The sequence below is a fragment of the Geotrypetes seraphini genome, chromosome 1 (genome assembly GCF_902459505.1).
Source record: "Geotrypetes seraphini chromosome 1, aGeoSer1.1, whole genome shotgun sequence".
Classification (NCBI taxonomy): Eukaryota; Metazoa; Chordata; class Amphibia; order Gymnophiona; family Dermophiidae; genus Geotrypetes; species Geotrypetes seraphini.
In genome coordinates this window covers 44,835,584-44,854,633 of record NC_047084.1, presented here as the reverse complement: position 1 = coordinate 44,854,633, position 19,050 = coordinate 44,835,584, and the positions used below count along the sequence as shown (strand labels likewise).

At 44.7% G+C, this 19,050-nt stretch overlaps 1 protein-coding gene across 6 annotated transcripts in view; it reads right to left on the bottom strand.

Moving 5' to 3' along the window:
- DEPDC1B (DEP domain containing 1B) overlaps nucleotides 1–19,050 on the bottom strand; it is a 130,455-nt gene that overhangs the window by 44,963 nt on the left and 66,442 nt on the right. For 3 of the 6 annotated variants that reach the window (XM_033930661.1, XM_033930670.1, XM_033930678.1), the window contains one exon: nucleotides 5,947–6,872. The exons of 2 other annotated variants lie outside the window; for them this stretch is intronic. In XM_033930661.1, coding sequence (XP_033786552.1) covers nucleotides 6,022–6,872 — 851 coding nt within the window. In that variant the 3' untranslated portion in view covers nucleotides 5,947–6,021. Of the gene's footprint in view, nucleotides 1–5,946; nucleotides 6,873–19,050 lie in introns of those variants that run through there. One more of the 6 variants, XM_033930635.1, reaches the window with a different exon arrangement.

Genomic DNA, 19,050 nt, shown 5'->3' with positions numbered 1-19,050 from the left:
GCCTGCCGCCTCCGACTCTTGCCGCGTCACAGCTGGTGGTTCCCGGCAAGGAGCACTCGACCAGGGAAACCCCAATCCAAGGGGCAACTGCCATGAGATCTGGAGAGGAGCAAGGAGAACTGGGAGGGGTAGTGCAAACTATTCCCCAGCTAGTGAAACTGGCAGCAATCACCCTGGAGAGCATTTGGGAAGCTCTCCAGATACTGAACACCACAATATCAAGGTCTTCAAACAAAGTTTCAGCTTTAGTGAGTACCGTTGAAACTCTGGGGAGGAAATTGGATGGGACAAAAGTAGAGTTTTCTCTTGAACTAAAAAAAGGTCTCTGACAAGACAGAAAAACTTGAAGATTTAACGTCTGGGATGGTAAAGGAAAGAATTGCTCTTAACAGGAAGATTGAACAAATTGAAAATTTCAATCGTAGATTAAATATAAGAATTTTGAATTTTCCTAAATCCCTGGTGATGACTCCCATTGAATTACTGAAAAAATATTTGATTGAAGTTCTATGTTTTCCTTTTCTTTTTTTTGTAAATCTTTATTAATTTTCAGAACTGATATAAAGTGCAAACAACATGCATTCAGATAAAACATTAAACAACACTTATAATCGAACAAATATTAAAATGAAGTACCCTTCCCCCACCCCCCCTCTTTGGATGTGTGTAAAAATCATATAGGAATTAGGGGTTTAATCAATTAGTCAGTCTTTCGTTTAACAAATGCCTCTAATGGACTCCATATTTCTTTAAATCTTTTATTTCCTAATTGTTCTGCATTCATTATTTCATACCTCTAATACAAACAAAGTGTTTCCCACCATAAAGAAGAATTTAATCTATCCCAGTTCTTCCAGTTTCTGGTTATCATTTGCATGGCCACCCCCATCATAATCAGAAGAAGTCTACATTTATGTGTATCAATTGGACTCTTAGATTGCAACAATGTCCCAAAAAGAACCACGTCATAAAAGACAATGGTACAGAGACACTGAGTATCATATTAATTTTCCCCCATATTGATTTCCAAAAATTGAGTATCAAGGGACAATAAAATAACAAGTGATCTAGTGTCCCTACATCCAAATATTCCATCAGTAAATCGTATTTACAATTTGCCGGTAAAAAAAGAAATGGATCCTGAACCAGTGAATATACAAACAAGTCCAGTTAAAACCCCTTTAAATGCTGGACTCTTATAACATCAGACAAACGGGCCTTTCTTCTGCCACTTCCTGTGGGTGGGATGACTGCCATTTCCTGTGGGTGGAATGTGTCTGAGGGAAGGCCCTGTCAAGACCTGCTACAGGCAGCCCGTTTTCATTGCTGTTGCTACTGGTGACCCGCTGCAACTTTTAGGACAACGGGAGGGGGGAAGGAGATGCAAGCTATAGAGAAGCTGGACCCATTGTGGGGGTGGAGGAGGGAGAAAGAGATATGCCAGACTGTTAATGGGCATGTTCATTTAAAAGCAGGTAGCCCCTACCATTGGGCAGTTCCTGGTTTTTTGTTCGGCCCACTCAATGATAGCCCTACTGCCTGGCTCAAACTAATTAACTCTAAACAGCCTGTAGTTGAGGTATAAGAGTTTCTGTTTGCACTCTTGACAAATGTAGAGCCAAAATTCCATAGTGTGCAATCCAAAAGGGGGCGTAGGTCAGGGGTCAAAAAATTTAAAAAAACCCAATAACTTTGTAGTGTTATAAAAAAAAATGCCATTTCCATGCCCAAATGCCATAAATAGGGCATTGCATTTACACTAGGGGCTCCTTTTACTAAGCCGAGCTAGTGGTTTAACGCGTGTAATAGCACGCGCAAGCCGCTACCGCCTCCTCTTGAGCAGGCGGTAGTTTTTGGCCAGCGCGGGGGTTAGCGCGTGATGAAAAGGAGCCCTAGGTTTCAGTTAGCAAAAATACTATTACCAAACCTTTTTTGAGGGGGAGGGGGAGAACAGAATCAGTGCTACACAATATTATATAAAGCATGCTCAGATCAGACCATCCTTTATAGAATAGTGCTTATTTTTTCATGCCATTTACTGAATATGGCTCTACATAAACATGCACCTGCTGACTTATGGGTACTGTATATCTAAAACCATATCTGTTTTTGAAGTATTTAGGCAGCTAATTTGTAAAAATTTTATTATGTACTATTTTGATCATTTTAGTGTCTCTAATTATTGGCTTTTAACTTTTTTAGTTCTATTCAACTTCTTTTATTGGGTTTTTTTTTACTATTGTAAACTGCATAGAACTTTACAGCCTTGCAGTATATAAACTGATTATTATTAATATGGCTCTCTTACAATTTTGACATTGATATCACTTGGCTGTCCACTAAAACAGATAAAGTCAATGAAAGTATTTTCAAATTATAACGCTAAGGAATTCCTCTCATTTGACAAACACCATTTTTTCTTTTTAATTTTAGTTTACATATATTGATTTTATAGTCTGTATCCATGCTTCATACTCAACCTTCCTTCCCCTGCTTCTACACTGCAGTAGTAAGTCCAAAGGACTTCTGCTCCATTTGGTCCTAGCTCCTATAAAAACTAACAGTCCCAGGAAGACCTTGATCATACTCCCACAAATCACATTCAGTGAAACTAATGGTAAAAATACAAGCATAATCCAAAAAACAAGATGATATAAATAATCCAATGAAGAAACAAAGCAGCAGAACACAGTGAGAACAAATCAGGCACAAAAATGGGATATGAAGTATTCAGCTCTTTAACAAAGCTAAAAGGTCCAATGTTGACAGTGTTTTGGCAGTTGCCTTCATCAGAAATCCAGTATGAATCAATATGTCTTAGCTATTGACACCAAACAAAAATAAGCTATGTCAGGAATGCCCATACTTTTTTTGGCTTGCGAGCTACTTTTAAAATGACCTAGTCAAAATGATCTACCAACAATAAAATTTTAAAAAACACAAAGCACAATGTACGCAGATTACTTTAAAATATGTAATGTCGCCTCAGTAACAACTATACAAAAATAGACAAATATACCCCCTCCCCTTTTACTAAACCGTGATAGTGGTTTTTAGCGCAAGGAGCTGTGCTGAATGGCCCTCGCAGCTCCCGACGCTCATAGGCTTCCTGCGCTAAAAACCACTATCACAGTTAATAAAAGGGGGCCATGGTGCAAAATATAGACAGCAGATATAAATTCTCAAAACGGACACATTTTGATCACTAAATTGAAAATAAAATCATTTTTCCTACTTTTTTGTCTGGTGATTTCATGAGTCTCTGGTTGCACTTCCTTCTTCTGTAAATCCAATATTTTTTTCTTTCTGCCCCCTCTTTTCTTTCTGTCTCTCTTTCTTTCTCTCTCCCCCTGCCCCCTCTTTATTTCTGTCTTTCTTTCTCTCTCCCCCTCCCTGCCTGTCTTTCTCTCCCTGTACCCCCCAAGCCATAGCGCTGATTTCTCCACTTCCCCAATTCTCTCTCCCTGCAACCCCCCTCCCCAAGCCACCACGCCGATTTCTCCCTGCTTCCCTGAGCTAGGCCTGGCACGTACAAGCACTGGGTCCACAAGCCTTCCCCACCCCTCCCTGACATCAGAGAGGAAGTTCCAGGCCAGCTAGGCGATTGGCTGGCCCAAAACTTCCTTTCTGATGCCAGAATTGACGTCGGAGGTAAAGGCTTGTGGGTCCAGCACTTATACGCGCCTGGCCTGGCTTGGGGAGGAAGGAAAAACAAGATCGACTCGCGTTGCCTTTGCAATCTACTGGCCGATTACAATCGACAATTTGGGCACCCCTGAGCTATGTACTAGGGTTCCACCAAGAAAGTTATTTTAAGATCATGAGCTATTCCAGATGTTTCTTTCATACCCTAAGAAAGCCATCATCTTGCATGTGGCACATTCATCTGACATGGAGTTTACTGATCATAAATGAACTGGGAAATTTGAAGGGAAGCTACCAGATGTGTGTTGTCTGCAAGAAGTTAAAATCAGTAAACTCTGTGAGATGAATGTGCCACATGCCAGAAGATGGCTTCCTAAGGCACAAGATCATCATCTGGAATAGATCATGATCTTAAAAGAACTTTCTTAGCAGAACCCTGGTACATAACTCATTTTTTGTTTTGTGTCAATAGCCAAGACATTGATTCATACTGGACTCTTGATGAAGGCAACTTCCAAAACACTGTCAATGTTGGGTCTTTTTTGCTTTACTATAATAAAGAGCTAAATATTTCATATCCCATTCATATGCTTGATTTGTTCCCAGCTGTATTCTGCTGCTATCACCTTGGTGCTACCAAGGATACCACCTTGGGAAAATCTCTCCTTAAAGGCAGTTAATAAGTCCCAATACATAAGACCATCTACAGAAGGAAAGTTCAAACTTCAGCATTGTCTATTTTCAACATTTTGTCTCCATCAAGATACAAAACAATAAGGGAGTAATTCTACACCTGGGCAAACAGTAGGAGCATATTCTATAAGGGCACCTGGGTACCCTGATTAAAAAAAGAACACTAACGTAACCTGGTATCAGTGTGCTTAATATTTAAGTGCCAGCAGTTAAATCAACCACAGATCTAGGGTACGTGCGAGTGCCTAAATGTGGCAGGGACATGCACAACTTATATTACCGTGTTTCCCGAGAAATAAGACCTACCCTGAAAATAAGACCTACCCTGAAAATAAGCCCAGCTTCCCTTCCCTCCCTCCCATCACTTGTGCAGCAGAATCCTTGAACGAGCACCCCCCCCATAAGCCCCTGCCGCTCTGCCGAAACCCCATCCTTCCCTCCCATCGGAACCCCGCCGTGAGCCCTACATACCTCCCTAAGCTGTTTTGGGCCAGCAGCACTCTAAACAGACTGCTTCGGCCTTCTGCCATGTTACTGATCAGCAACGCAGCAGAGTGAATTCATGGGTGCTCGTTCAAGGATTCTGCTGCACAAGTGATGGGAGGAAGGGAAGGGAAGCTGGGCAAGGGTCCTGCTGCACAAGGGATGGGAGGGAAGCTGAGCAAGGGTCCTGCTGTATGAGGGAGGGAGGGGAGGAAAGATGCTGCACATGTGGGGGAGAGAAAAGAAAGAGGAAGAATTGAGGTGAAGGAGAGGAAGGGAGAGATGATCATGTACATACCCCAAAAATAAGACATAGTGTGTTTTTGGAGCCTAAAATTAATATAAGACACCATCTTATTTTCGGGGAAACACATTATTAAGAACACAACTGAGAATCTGCCATGCCCCAGCCCCTGCATTTATGTGCTATGTAAGTTATATGTGCCATTACAGAATATAGTTTAGGTGACCTGCTGGCACTTATGTGGGTAATGTACACTTATGCATTCTGTACATTAACATAAGCAAAGGGCATGTAAATATGGGCACCTTTTAAGGATTCAGTAGCCAAATATATGGATGTAGAATGCACCATTCAAAACAAGCAACAGTTGACTTTATACTGGTTTAAATTTCAGATATGCGTCTATGAGGTCTATTTTGTTTTTTTAAGGCATTTAGAATATCATCTCATTTCCTTTATGTTTTATGTCTATATATTACCTTTAAAAGTTGACTAGCACGGCTACCACTCCATTTTACTCAAAAATACATAAGAAACTAATTCATACAACTCAAGTAATTTTACTATTTGTTTAAAAGCCTTTACTAAAGCATTCCACCACCAAACTGAACTGCTAAGCAGAAATCATGATTGTTTTTAACATTCACTTTATAGAATAATCATCAAATCAGCAGCAAAGCTCAAAATTAATAAAAGCAAAGATAATTCCAGATTGATAATTATGCTCAAGCAGGGCAGAATCAATAAATAGAAGCTGATTCTTATTTAAGAAGCCATGTATTGTATGGGACTAAATTTCAAGGCAAATCCACAGTGGTCAGTACACTTATTGCTGCCAAAACTGCCGACTAGAGGATCTGAATATAAAACTGCCGACTAGAGGATCTGAATATAAAACAATCAATGCAAGCATTTGCACATGCTATAAAAAGAATCAATTCAGTCTTCTTGGGCAGTTAGAAAGAACTGGCAGATAGATAATAGATCCTGCCACCATTTTTGTTTTCTAGAAGCTGACAATTACCCTGAATGGATTCTTCATCTTCCTTCAAGGAAACCAAAGACATAAATCCTGGACAGTATGCATCATTACAGGATTGGCAGTTAGAAAGCAGAGCATCATGGGTTGGCATGGAGATTTCATGGAGTGTGGGCAAGTAATGTACAGACTGTGATCTGTTCTGCTTTCCTACAGAAGTATATCTCATGTGTTCTTGTTCAAATGCAAAATTATCTACCGAAGCAAAATGGGGGAAAAGATGTTTTTTTTCCAGTTTACCAACATCAGGCAGAGCTTCTAAGGAAGAAAGGCGATAAGTGGAGACCCAAGGATTGAGAAACTCATCTCTAAATCCCCTGAGATTTTGAAGACTACCACCATGATATATGTTATCTTCTGAGAATAGAACTGAAGCTTTCCGCATATTAAATGATGCACATTGCTGAAGAGAAGGCTGATAAATTGAATGCTTGTTACTCTGTTCTTGGTTAAAATAAGGAATGAATTGAGTAGAATTTGAGGACAAAAAATATTGTGAAATGGTTGTCAGGTCTCTCTCATCTCGTGTTTTCATGCAATTCATATCCAAATCTGATCTTTCTAACAGTTTGGGAATGACATCAGGATAGTCTGGTTTTCTTTGTTTCCTGCTCAAGCTCAGCATCAGGCTTTCAATTGACATTGAAGAACTAAGCACCAAATTTCTCTTCTCATTTTCACTGGAGTGCTGCTGTATATGAAGAGGAAATTGTTGAGAGTTTTCCTTTTGTGCAGATTGAACAGGCAATGAAACAAACCCTGACAATGCTGCATTATGATGGAAAAAATAACACCAACAACAACAAAAAAAAGAAGAAAAATTAGAAACCTATTTAAGTTACACATACATAGAAAAGATTAAGGTGGGAAGTAACCAAAGTGGGCTACTTTTATTTTACTGTTAACTTGGATTTTAATAACTAGGTCTCACTGCATAAAATGGGACCTGTGCTAATACAGCATGAGTTAGTGGTAAAATAATGTCTTAACAGTAGCCCACGCTGATAACTAAACCCCTAATGACCAGGTGGTTCAAAGAAAAAAAAAAGTCAGTGTAATTAAGATATGTAGCATTCATGAGAAAAAATACTTTAAGAAAAATATCAAAAAGTTATGAGAATTTTATTAATAATTGCTCTGATAATGTTTATATTAGAATACAAATATATTGAAACACTCAGAACATGGTTGCCTCAGAATTTCAGACACTTAAACCTCTCCCCTCATACCTCATCACTATCACTGGTTCTGTAACATCTGTATAGGATATCAACATCTGTATAGGATATCAACAAGAGAGGAAAATGGGGACACTCCCCGACAAGTAAGTGTATTCTGCTCACAATTAGAAATGCAAAACAAGTAAACATAATAACAGTGCTTAAGTAGAAACAGCATGCACTGACAGAAGGGGGCACCCTAACTAGGGACCCCCCCCCCAAACTGAGTGCTAAACCCAATCAGATGGCACTTTACAAAGACTGGTCAGAAAATAGAAATCCAGCTTACCAGTACTTGAAAGGCAGACAAAATCGGCAAATCAAGAAAATACAGAGCAGATTCCCGGAATAAAATGTGGATTTACAAGAAAGAACCTAATCTTTCATTCTTGTACAATCCCAATTTATTCTGGGACCAGTGGGACATAACAGAGCAGTTCTGGAGAATCAGGGTGGTACTGAGCCAACTGCAAAACAGAGGCACCAAAAGCATCATCCTGCTTGGTTGCCAAATCGATCCTGTAAAACTTGGTGAATGGATGCAAAGAAGACCAGGTAGTGGTCCTGCAAATCTCATCCAGAGGAACTGCCGATGACTCTGCCCAAAAATACGAAACACCTCTGTCTGGTAGAATGAGCCCACATCGCAAGGGGGGGTGGGAGGCTTCTTTCTGGCTGCCACAAAAGTTGCAGAATCGGCCATACAGATCCACCTGGAAATATTGGCCTTAGAAGTAGGCCTACCCTTGCAGGCAGGATCCACTAGAACAAACAGGTGGTCAAATAAGAGAAATTCAATGGTGACTTCTAGATACCGCAACAAAAACCTGTGTACATCAAAGGACCGCAACACCCAGTCCTGCTCCCTTGAACCAGAGGAAGCAAAAGCAGAAAGTTGGACTTCCCAATTCACATGAAAAGTGGAAACCACTTTCGGAAGAAAGAAAGTAACAGCGAGCATCACCACACTAAATCTGCAATATGCATAAAAGGATCTCGGCAGGAGAGAGCCTGAAGCTCCAAATTTCTACGGGCTGAGATAATAGCCACCAGGAAGATTGCCTTGATCATAAGATCCATAAAGGTCGCCTGCTCCAAAGGCTCATATGGCAGACGAGGCAAAGGGCAGAGAACCTGAGTAAGATTCCATGTAGGACAGGGAAGGCACAATGGAGGCCTAAGTCGCAGAGCACCTCACAGGAAACAAGCCACATCCTGATGAGCTGTCAATGAACCCTGCAAAGGAGGGCCCATACACAAAAGAAGCAATCTGCACCTGGAGTAAAGCTACCAGTAGGCCCTTCATCAGACTATTCTGCAGAAACTCCAGGACAAGAGGAATCAATGGAACAAGACGGGTCCACCTTACTCGGGGTGCACTAGGCAAGGCAACAACTCCAAGTCTTCACATAGGCTGCCCCTGTGGGCTTCCATTTGCTGTGAAGCAATGTGTCAACCACAGCTGAAGAATAGCCCTGGCTAGTCAAGACTGCACACTCAGAGATCTGGATCCTGCATTGCAATCGAACCCTCTGTGAGAAGGTGAGAATGACAAGGTACTGGAGCCTCAGATTCTGCTGGAGCTGAACCGAGTTGGCATACCATGGATGCCTTAGCCAATCGGGTGCAACCAGAATCACCGGACCATAGTGGGCCACTATCTGCCTCAACAGACATCTTATCATGGGCTACAGAGGCAAGACATAGAGGAGACCTTCCTGTGGCCAGGGCTGAACCAGAGCGTCCAGGCCTTCGCAGTCAGCCTCTCAACTGAAGAATCGATTATCTTTCTTGTTGGCCACAGTCACCATTAGGTCAAATGTGAGGCACCCCCACTGAGCTACTATGCTATCAAACGCTCTTTGCGATAGGGACCACTCTCTGGTGTCAGACTGATAAAATCTGCTTGAATGTTGTCCATTCCTGCTACATGTGCCGCTGACAGCGCCACAAGGGTCTCTCCATCCACTAGAAGAGAAGCTGAGCCTCCACACTCAGGAAGGGACTCCTCATGCCCTCCCTACCGATTGATGTAAGCCACTGCTATAGCATTGTCCAAGAAGAAATAGACGGCTCAATGACAGGGACGACCCTTGAAGTGGATAAGAGCCAGATGAATCGCCCGAAGCTCCAGGCGATTAGGGCACCCACTGATCCTAAACAGGGACGGTTATATACATTGCTCCCCAGCCTTTGAGACTCGAATCCGCAGACAGAATTACTCAATCCAAGATCCAGAGGGGAAGGACCCTGGAAAGCGAGAGGGGTCATAACCACCATGCAAGACTTTTCCGTGCCAGAGTTATCCAGGCCAGGGGTGCATATAATGGGTCCCACTAGGGATTCCAGCGTGAAGGCAGAGCATCCTGCAGCAGACACGGATGAGTTCTGGCTTAAGGGACCACATCATAGAAACATAGAAACATAGAAGATGACGGCAGAAAAGGGCCACAGCCCATCAAGTCTGCCCACTCCAACAACCCTACCCCCTTGAATTTACATCGGTCGTTGATATCATGGTCCACAGCTGTCGAAGCTTCTCCTGAAGGGACATAGGCAGGAACACTTTGTTCTGTTCCATGTGAAATTGAACTCCCAAATCCTGCGTTAGCTCAAGGTGACCCTTCCTGAAGTTGATCACCTAGCCCAAGCACCATAACAACTGTACTACCTTATGCCCCACAGACAGTGAGGGAACTCTGATCAGTCAGTCATTCAGATACAGATGAACCAGGACACCCAGGGTGCGAAGATGGACTGCCACTACCGCAAACTGGAAATATTGCCCCAAGATGTGGAACCGCAGATACTTCCAGTGGCCTGGGAAAATGGGAATGTGGAGATACACCTTCGTCAGATCCAGGGAGGCTAGAAACTCCCCTGGCGCCACTAATGCTATCACTGAGCGCAACATCTCCATGCGGAAGTGAGGCACTTTCAGCGATGCATTGTCTTCCTTGAGGTCCAGAATCTGTCTCCAATTGTTGGATCCTTCTTTTGTAACGATGAAGCATATTGAGTATCTCTCAGAGCTTGGGTCTCACTCTGGTACAGGTTCTATGGCTGCAATATCCAGAAGTCTGTGGATTGTGGCCTACACTCAAACCACCTTTTTGGGGTGGCCCACAGGTGAATGCAGAAAGCACTCAGTCAGAGGACTGAGAAACTCCAATTTGAAACTATCCATAAGAACCTTCAGGACCCAGCGGTCGGAGGTAATGGCCTGCTATTTTGCCAAAAAAGCCAACAATCACCCCCCAATGCGCAGGGGAGGAAATACTGGTCTGGCGATAGAACTATTTCTTTTGCCTAAACCTCTGGACAACTCCCCGTGGACAGCTGACGTCGAGACCCACCAAAGCACAGTCTGGCAGACAAAGAACCGTTGTCCTGTGGAAGAGCCCGAGTACAGACAAGAGTGCCAGAAAGAATGAAAATTAGGATGCCCCAAACGCCTGGAAAGGCAGGATCTATTCAAAGGCAGCAACTTGGGCCTGCAATCCTGCACATGGCCATAAGGTCATCCAGACCCTAGATGAACAGCAGCTGTCCCTTAAAGGGCAACCGGCTCATGGTCGCTTTAGAAGAAGGATCACCAGACCACTGCCAGATCCAGAGCATCCTGAGAGCTGAAATGGAATAGGTGGAAAGCTTAGCAAACACTTTCAAAATGCCATACAAGGCATCAGCCATATAATCCACTCCTGAAATTATAAAATCCAAGTTACGAATAACATGCTTGAGCCACAAAGTAGAACACCAGTGGCCGCCAAATCAAACAGACGCTTAAAGGGCAAACCCTTTATTCCAGACACCCTACTGCTCAGATCTCTCTCTAACACCTAACACCTAACTTTTCAACTTTACTTCTACCTTACCCCTCAGAGGCACATAGTCTATACTATCTCCCATACTATCTCTTATACTTTCAACTTTACTTCAACCTTACCCCCTCAGAGGTCTTAACCTCACATACTCTTATACTACCTCTCATACTATCTCTCATACTCTTACATTTACTCTCTCTCATTTACTCTCTCCCTTTTTGTTATGGCAGGGCGGACGAGGAGTGTGAAGACTACAAGCAAGGTTGGCATCTCCTGCACTGAGGTGATCCGGGAGATGAACTCGGCCTACGCACAGACAGAGGAGAACACAGCCCCGGGAAAGGACGTCTCCACGCAGACCGAGGCCATCCAACAGCAGTATATCACGGCCTCTACACAGACAGAGGAGGTCGGTCAGCGGGATGAAGACATCATGCAGGAACTAAGAAGCCTTAGGGAGGAGGTGAAACGTCTGAGAGGCATTAGAGAGGATGAGGCCTACATCGATGGGATAGTGCAGGAACTATCCCAAATCACAGAACGGGCCCGTGACGGATCACCCATGATGACTCCAGGGCCGCCGATAAAGAAACCAACTGTTGCAGTTCAAGAGATGGATGGAGACACTGACTCCTGGCAGTTAGTGACCTCCTCCACAGGTAAACGTAGGAACCCCTCCCCCCCCCATTTACAATCTCCTCACCTTCTCACTCTTTCTCTCACCAGGGCAGCTCCACATCGACTCCACAGCTGAGCCTGAAGAACAGATTCCAGGTCTTGCAGGAAGAGACTACCGACGTGGACCAGGATCAACACACTTCTCCATCTCTGGGGACGATGGATCGACACCCCCACAAGAAGCGTAGAGTGATAGCCATTGGGGACTCCATGTTGAGGGGCACCGAGGGACCAATATGCAGACCGGATATGCAGTCGAGGGAAGTCTGCTGTCTGCCCGGAGTCAGAATAAGAGATGTGACCACCTGTCTTGATAGACTTCTCAGGCCCCAGGACCACTTCCCCATGCTACTCATCCATGTCGGAACAAATGACACTGCCAAGAACACCCTGGAGGACATAGCTAGAGACTTCGGAGCTCTGGGAAAGAGGCTGAAGCAGATAGGAGCACAGGTAGTATTCTCTTCCATTCTTCCTGTTAGGGGCAGAGGAAGGGACAGGGAAGAACACATCCTGAAGACGAATGAGTGGCTACAACGATGGTGCCAGGAGATGAACTTCGGATTCCTGAATCACGGAGAGACACTACAGGGACTACAGGGACCAGACGGACTACACCTGACCAACAGAGGTAAGAATGTCTTCGGACACAGACTAGCCCGCCTACTTCGAAGGGCTTTAAGTTGGGGGTGGGTACCCACTTTTACACCGAAGCAGTAAGTAACAATCCAGATGTAGCGAACCAAAATTACGCTTCTAGGTCTGAGGTAAGTACCCTTACTGCAAACGAATCGCTAGGAGACAATTTGACTCAAAAGGGTGGCTCACAACAGGAGCTTAGCAAACAGAAAGAGTGGAGAGCTATGTATGTTAACGCACACAGCCTAGGGAATAAATTTCTAGAACTAGAAACAGAAATAGTTAATGCAGACCTAGACAGTAGCAATATCCGAAACATGGTTCACAGACTCTCTTGGGTGGGATATAACCATACCAGGATACAACCTGATTAGACAAGATAGAGAGGGTAAGTTAGGTGGTGGGGTAGCACTTTATATCAAAGGGAACATTAAGACAACCAGGAACACAGATGTCAAGTATACCGGGGAATCCATCTGGGTAAACTTGGCCAGAGGTGGAGAAAAATGCCTGTACCTTGGTGTGGTATACAGACCTCCGAGACAATCGGAGGATAAGGATGCAGAATTAATTGAAGACATTGAGAATATCACCTTACGGGGGGAGGCTGTTCTGTTAGGAGACTTCAACATGCCTGATGTAGACTGGAACACATTATCAGCGACAACTTGTGATAGCAGGAGGATATTGACATCCATGAAGGGAGTTCGGCTCAAACAAATGGTACTAGAGCCCACTAGGGCCCAGGCCATCCTGGACCTGGTACTTACGAATGGGGAAAGCGTCTCGGTGGGAGAGACGCTAGCCACCAGTGACCATAACATGGTATGGTTTAACCTTAAGAAAGGCTTCCCTAGATCACAAACAAAAACAAGGGTACTCAATTTCAGGGGCACTGACTTCGCACGCATGGGAGATTTCGTCTACCAGACGCTGCAGGTTCAAGAAGTAACTGATAATGTGGAAGCTATGTGGTCAACCTTGAAATCGATCCTTCATGAGGCAACTATCCGCTACATAAAATGGGTAACCAAACAACAAAGAAAAAGGAAACCTCAATGGTTCACAGATGAGGTATCATACCTCGTCAAGGAGAAGAAAAGAGCATTTCTCTCATTAAAACGCATGGGGGAAAAAGAAGCAAACATTGAATACAGGGCAAAGTCTGCAGCGGTCAAAACAGCAGTCAGGGAGGCCAAACTTCATATGGAAGAAACTCTAGCGAAGAACATCAAGAAAGGGGACAAATCCTTCTTCAGGTACATTAGCGACAGGAAAAAAAACACAAACGGGATAGTACGCCTTAGAACGCCAGACGGGAATTATGTGGAAACTGACTCCGATAAAGCCAAACTACTGAACGATTACTTCTGTTCAGTCTTTACCTGCGAGGCACCAGGGCACGGGCCTCGGCTGGATGCAAAGCAATGCATGGACGACCCATTTCAAAAGTTTGAGTTCACACCAGCTGATGTTTATAGAGAACTGTCAAGACTCAAGGTGAACAAAGCCATGGGACCGGACAATCTGCACCCAAGAGTGCTCAGAGTGCTATGCGATGTCTTGGCGGAACCGTTAACCATGCCCTTCAATCTCTCCCTAAGTATGGGGAGAGTCCCCCTGGACTGGAAAACTGCCAACATTGTTCCTCTGCACAAAAAGGGTTGCAGAGTGGAGGCTGCAAATTACAGACCAGTAAGTCTCACATCAATAGTGTGTAAACTCATGGAAACTCTACTTAAAGGGAAATTAGACACGATATTGGATGAGGGAAATCTGAGGGATCCCTGTCAACATGGACAGGGGCAGGTCATGCCAATCCAATCTTATCAGCTTCTTTGACTGGGTGACAGGAAAGCTAGACTCGGGAGAGTCTCTGGACATAGTGTACTTGGATTTCAGTAAAGCGTTTGATAGTGTCCCACACCGTAGACTATTAAATAAGATGAAAGCGATGGGGTTAGGTGAGAAGCTAACGGCATGGGTCAATGATTGGTTGAGTGGAAGACTTCAGAGGGTGGTGGTCAATGGCACCCTCTCTAAGACATCGGAGGTGACTAGCGGAGTGCCGCAGGGCTCAGTCCTGGGACCATCCCTTTTTAACATATTCATAAGGGACTTGACCCGAGGGCTTCAGAGAAAAGTAGCGCTGTTTGCCGACGACGCCAAACTGTGTAATATAGTAGGTGAAAGCGATCTCAGGGATGGTATGGCGCAGGATCTGATCAAGTTGGAAAATTGGTCCTCAACATGGCAGCTGGGCTTCAACGCAAAGAAGTGTAAGGTGATGCATCTCGGCAGCAGAAATCCATGCAGAACATACACCTTGAATGGAGAAACACTAGCTACGACTTCAGAAGAACGGGACTTGGGAGTAATCATCAGTGCAGACATGAAGGCTGCCAAACAGGTAGAGAAGGCCTCATCCAAGGCAAGGCGAATGATGGGATGTATCAATAGAAGCTTCGTCAGCCGTAAACCTGAAGTCATAATGCCGCTGTACAGAACCATGGTGAGACCTCATCTGGAGTACTGTGTGCAATTCTGGAGGCCACATTACCGTAAAGATGTACTTCGAGTTGAGTCGGTCCAGCGAATGGCCACTAGGATGGTCTCCAGACTCAAGGGTCTCTCATACGAGGAAAGTCTGGGCAAATTGCAGCTCTACTCTCTAGAGGAACGCAGGGAGAGGGGTGACATGATTGAGACATTTAAGTACGTCACAGGTCGTGTCGAGGTGGAAAACGACATATTCTTTCCTAAGGGACCTTCAGTCACAAGGGGGCACCCGCTCAAACTCAGAGGAGGGAGATTTGGTGGTGACACCAGGAAGTATTTCTTTACAGAAAGGGTGGTGGATCATTGGAACAAACTACCGGTGCAGGTGATCAAGGCCACTAGCGTGCTCGACTTTAAGAATAAATGGGACATCCACGTGGGATCTCTACGTGGGTCGAGCAGCACTCTGACTTAATGGGGTGGGACAGTAGAGTGGGCAGACTTGATGGGCTATAGCCCTTTTCTGCCGTCATCTTTCTATGTTTCTATGTTTCTTAAAGACAAAATCCATACTGATTTGTGCCTGGTGACCTGCACTACCGAGGAATCCACCTTCGGGGAAGCAAAGCACTTGTTATAGGCATCTGCCAGGGAATAAAGCTGCTCCATGGCATGAGCACAGCGCAAGGGACCCTCAGGAGTCTCTTCAATGTCCGTATGAATCCAAACAAGGTTAGGATGATCAGGAAGAGGCGGATTGTGGCCTTCGGTCACTCATGAGGAAACATTCTGCAGTGACAGGCAGCTCAGATGCAGCTTTAATGTCTGTACAGATTCAGAGATCAAATCCACAATAAGCATGTGCTTGAAAAATCTGTGCACGGTGGAATCCTACCCCAAATTAGGGACTACACAGTGATCCGGATCCTAGAGAACCGCCAGATTTGCCACAGCTGAAGCCCTCATGCGAAATCAGAGATATGGAGAGTGAATTTGGCGCAACCGCAGGCACTATCTGTATACCTGCCGGCATCCCCTAGGGGAGGCAAGAGAAAAGATCCTGGACCACAGTTGCAGGGGTCCCTGTGCCTTATATTGAGGCCGGCAGAAGGGAGACAGGCAGAGACTGCCCCCCCTCAATTATGCCTGATAAAGCATATCAACAAAATCCAGGGAAAACCCATCCTCCGCAGTGGGAGCTGACCCCTGCGCTCCAGTTGGGGACTGTTTGGAGGATTCACCAGGTTCATCCCCCAAGATGCGCTTCAGTTTCATTGTAGCTTCACCTGGGAACTCACCAGCCCCCACCTCCCCGGACACTATTTTCATAGGAGTTGGGACAGAAGGCACTAGAAGACCCTCCACAGAGGTCGAAGACACCGAATCCGGGCAAGTCTCTCACCCCTCATGGGCTGCAGCGCACATGGAATACGGCTGCGCAACTGACAGCTATCCACCGCAAATGAGGCATGAATCCATGACATCCTACTCTGGGGAGGTCATCTATGTGGTTTTCTTTCAAAAATGAAGCTAGTAAGTATAAAAAATAACTTTAAAATCAAATCTGGAAAAATTCAAGATGGACGATGAAGGCCTATTTTGACAAAAAAATAGCCTGGGAAACCAGAGAACCCTCAAAAATAGAGATTTTAGGGGTGGGGGTATGCAGGGAAACTACCTAAAACCTCCTTTTGAAAGACCCCCCCAAATCTCTGATTCAAGCTATTAGTTGGTACTCACAGAAACATGTGCTGACAGGGAAAAACTGCAGATGGAGCTAAAACAGCTCACAAAGAGATCTCTCTGCCTCAACTTGCTAGAAAGCTGAACTTTGAATCTTGACTGCCCCACCAGCCTGACTTCCTGGGCCGGTCACCTCCGCCACCCTCTGACACGCCGCGCAGCACACCTGGCAGAGGAATGCAGTCTGGTTCCGATCCCGGACACGCTTTCATTGAACCACGCAGCCTGCGCTCACCCCCCTATCAGACAAAGCTGGGATGAGCTAGCTCCCAAGGGAACAGTCCCTGAGCCCCGATCTGATGTGCAGGCTGTCCAGAGGGCTTATTAACAAGCAGGGAACCCTCCAGAAACAAACTTTTCCCAAAGGTCTGCGATCTCCTGCTGTTGGAGCGGTCCCTGCAGGGAACCTCTGCAGCATGAGGGTAAAAGCTGTGAACACAGACTGAAATTACATGAAATAAAACACAAAAGGCAAGCTCCTACAGCCTGGCTTGTAGGAAGAAAGACTGATGTTTATAGAACCAGTGACAGTAATGAGGTATGAGGGGGAGGGGTTTAAGTCTCTGAAACTTGAGGCTTCCTACGAAGTGCTGGTGGGTAGACAGAAATAGCCCACTGGTCCCAGAATAAAGTGGGATAGTACAAGAACTTGGATATTGCACACACACACATTCCTCTATACAAGTATATTCCTTTTTGTAAAATGGGCCACAACTATACAGTATTTATTCATTTCTTTTTATTTTACAGATATTGAATAAGTAAAATACAGTACTGAACGATAAGTAAAAGCAAAACGATGTAATTGATACAAAAACTTCACACAGATGTTATTCATGACACCGGTAAAAATAAAAAGAAATAATGAATAAATATTGCATACCTACTTTTAGCCCACCCTGTACTTGTAGATTTTAGTTTGAGTCAAGTTCCATCAAAATCACATCCTCCTAAAATTTCTACATGGTGTTGGTCTCTTTATAAATTATGACTTTCTAAAATTGCTGTTTTCATGTATGTGATATACACTCCTGCCCCGTGCAGAGCTATAAATAAAAATGGCTGTTATGAGTTCCTGTGGTCTTCTAATTGCCTAATAGCTAGATTTTATCTCCGCTCCCATCTCCCATGCTTACCTCTAGTAAATACCATATCTACCTATCTCTCAGCCACTTTCTAGTCCATATTGTTATCCTCTGTACTCATCCGCTCTCCAGCTTCATTTACTTCTACCTCTCATCCCATCACTAACTCCAGTTCCTTCCCTTTGACTCATCCCCTCTTACCCCTTTATTTAGGCTTCCATTTCCCCCTTCTCTCACCTCCCTAAAAATCTATCCCCTTCCTTGCTTTCTTCTTTTCCATTTCCCTATTTCTCATATATCCCTAGAATCCATTCTCTGCCTCTTCTCCAGCATGTCTTCATACCTATTCATTTGCTCTTCCCAAACATCCATTCCTATGTTCTTCCATGTCCAACTTCCCCTTTATATGCTCTTGTTTCTCGCCCCCCCCCAATACTATTATTGTCCTCTTCCTTCTCATTCTTCCTCCTCCCCATATCAGCACCCTTCTTTAACTGCCATCAAATCCTTCTAAAAAAAATCAGCCCCAATCTTCCAATGGAACTCTCAGTCACATCCTTCCCTCATCAACACTGTCTCCAGTTAGCTCCCTTCTCGCATTACCAAGGCTTTCTAGCCCCAGGATCAGATCCTTCTTTTAAGGCAATATCCCCTTCTTCAACCCTACCACTTGCCAATAAAAGCTTCCTTGTCTCTCACTCACTTCCAAGCCAGCTTCTCATATGTCTCCTATTTCCTCCTCTGTGCCAAACATCTCCTTTTTCTTTTCCCAGTTCTTTCCTACCCTGCACCTCCTAGTCCCACTTTAAGAACATAAGAGTTGCCATACTGGGACAGACCGAAGGTCCATCAAGCCCAGTATCCGGTTTCCAACAGTGGCCAACCTAAGTCACAAGTAGAGGTCTGGACGGGGATGGGGATCCCCGCCCTCGAGTTCAGCGGAACTCCCACAGGAACCCCTCCCAGGCCTACGGGACTCCCATGGGGATGGACCCGGGATTCCTATCCCAAGACCTACCTAATTTCTGGTCCGAATCCGGCACCATGCTGAGCTCCCGACAAATCAGCATCAACAGATTCTGTCACGTAGGAAGTGAGCTCAGCACATAGGCAGCCTATGTGCCTATGTGCTGAGCTCACTGCCTACGTGACAGAGACTATTGCTGCTGATTCATCGGGAGGTGTCACATGCAGGTTAGAGGAGCCTGCATAATGCTAGAGCGGGAGGACAGAGTCCTCCTCCTCCCCCTGGAAC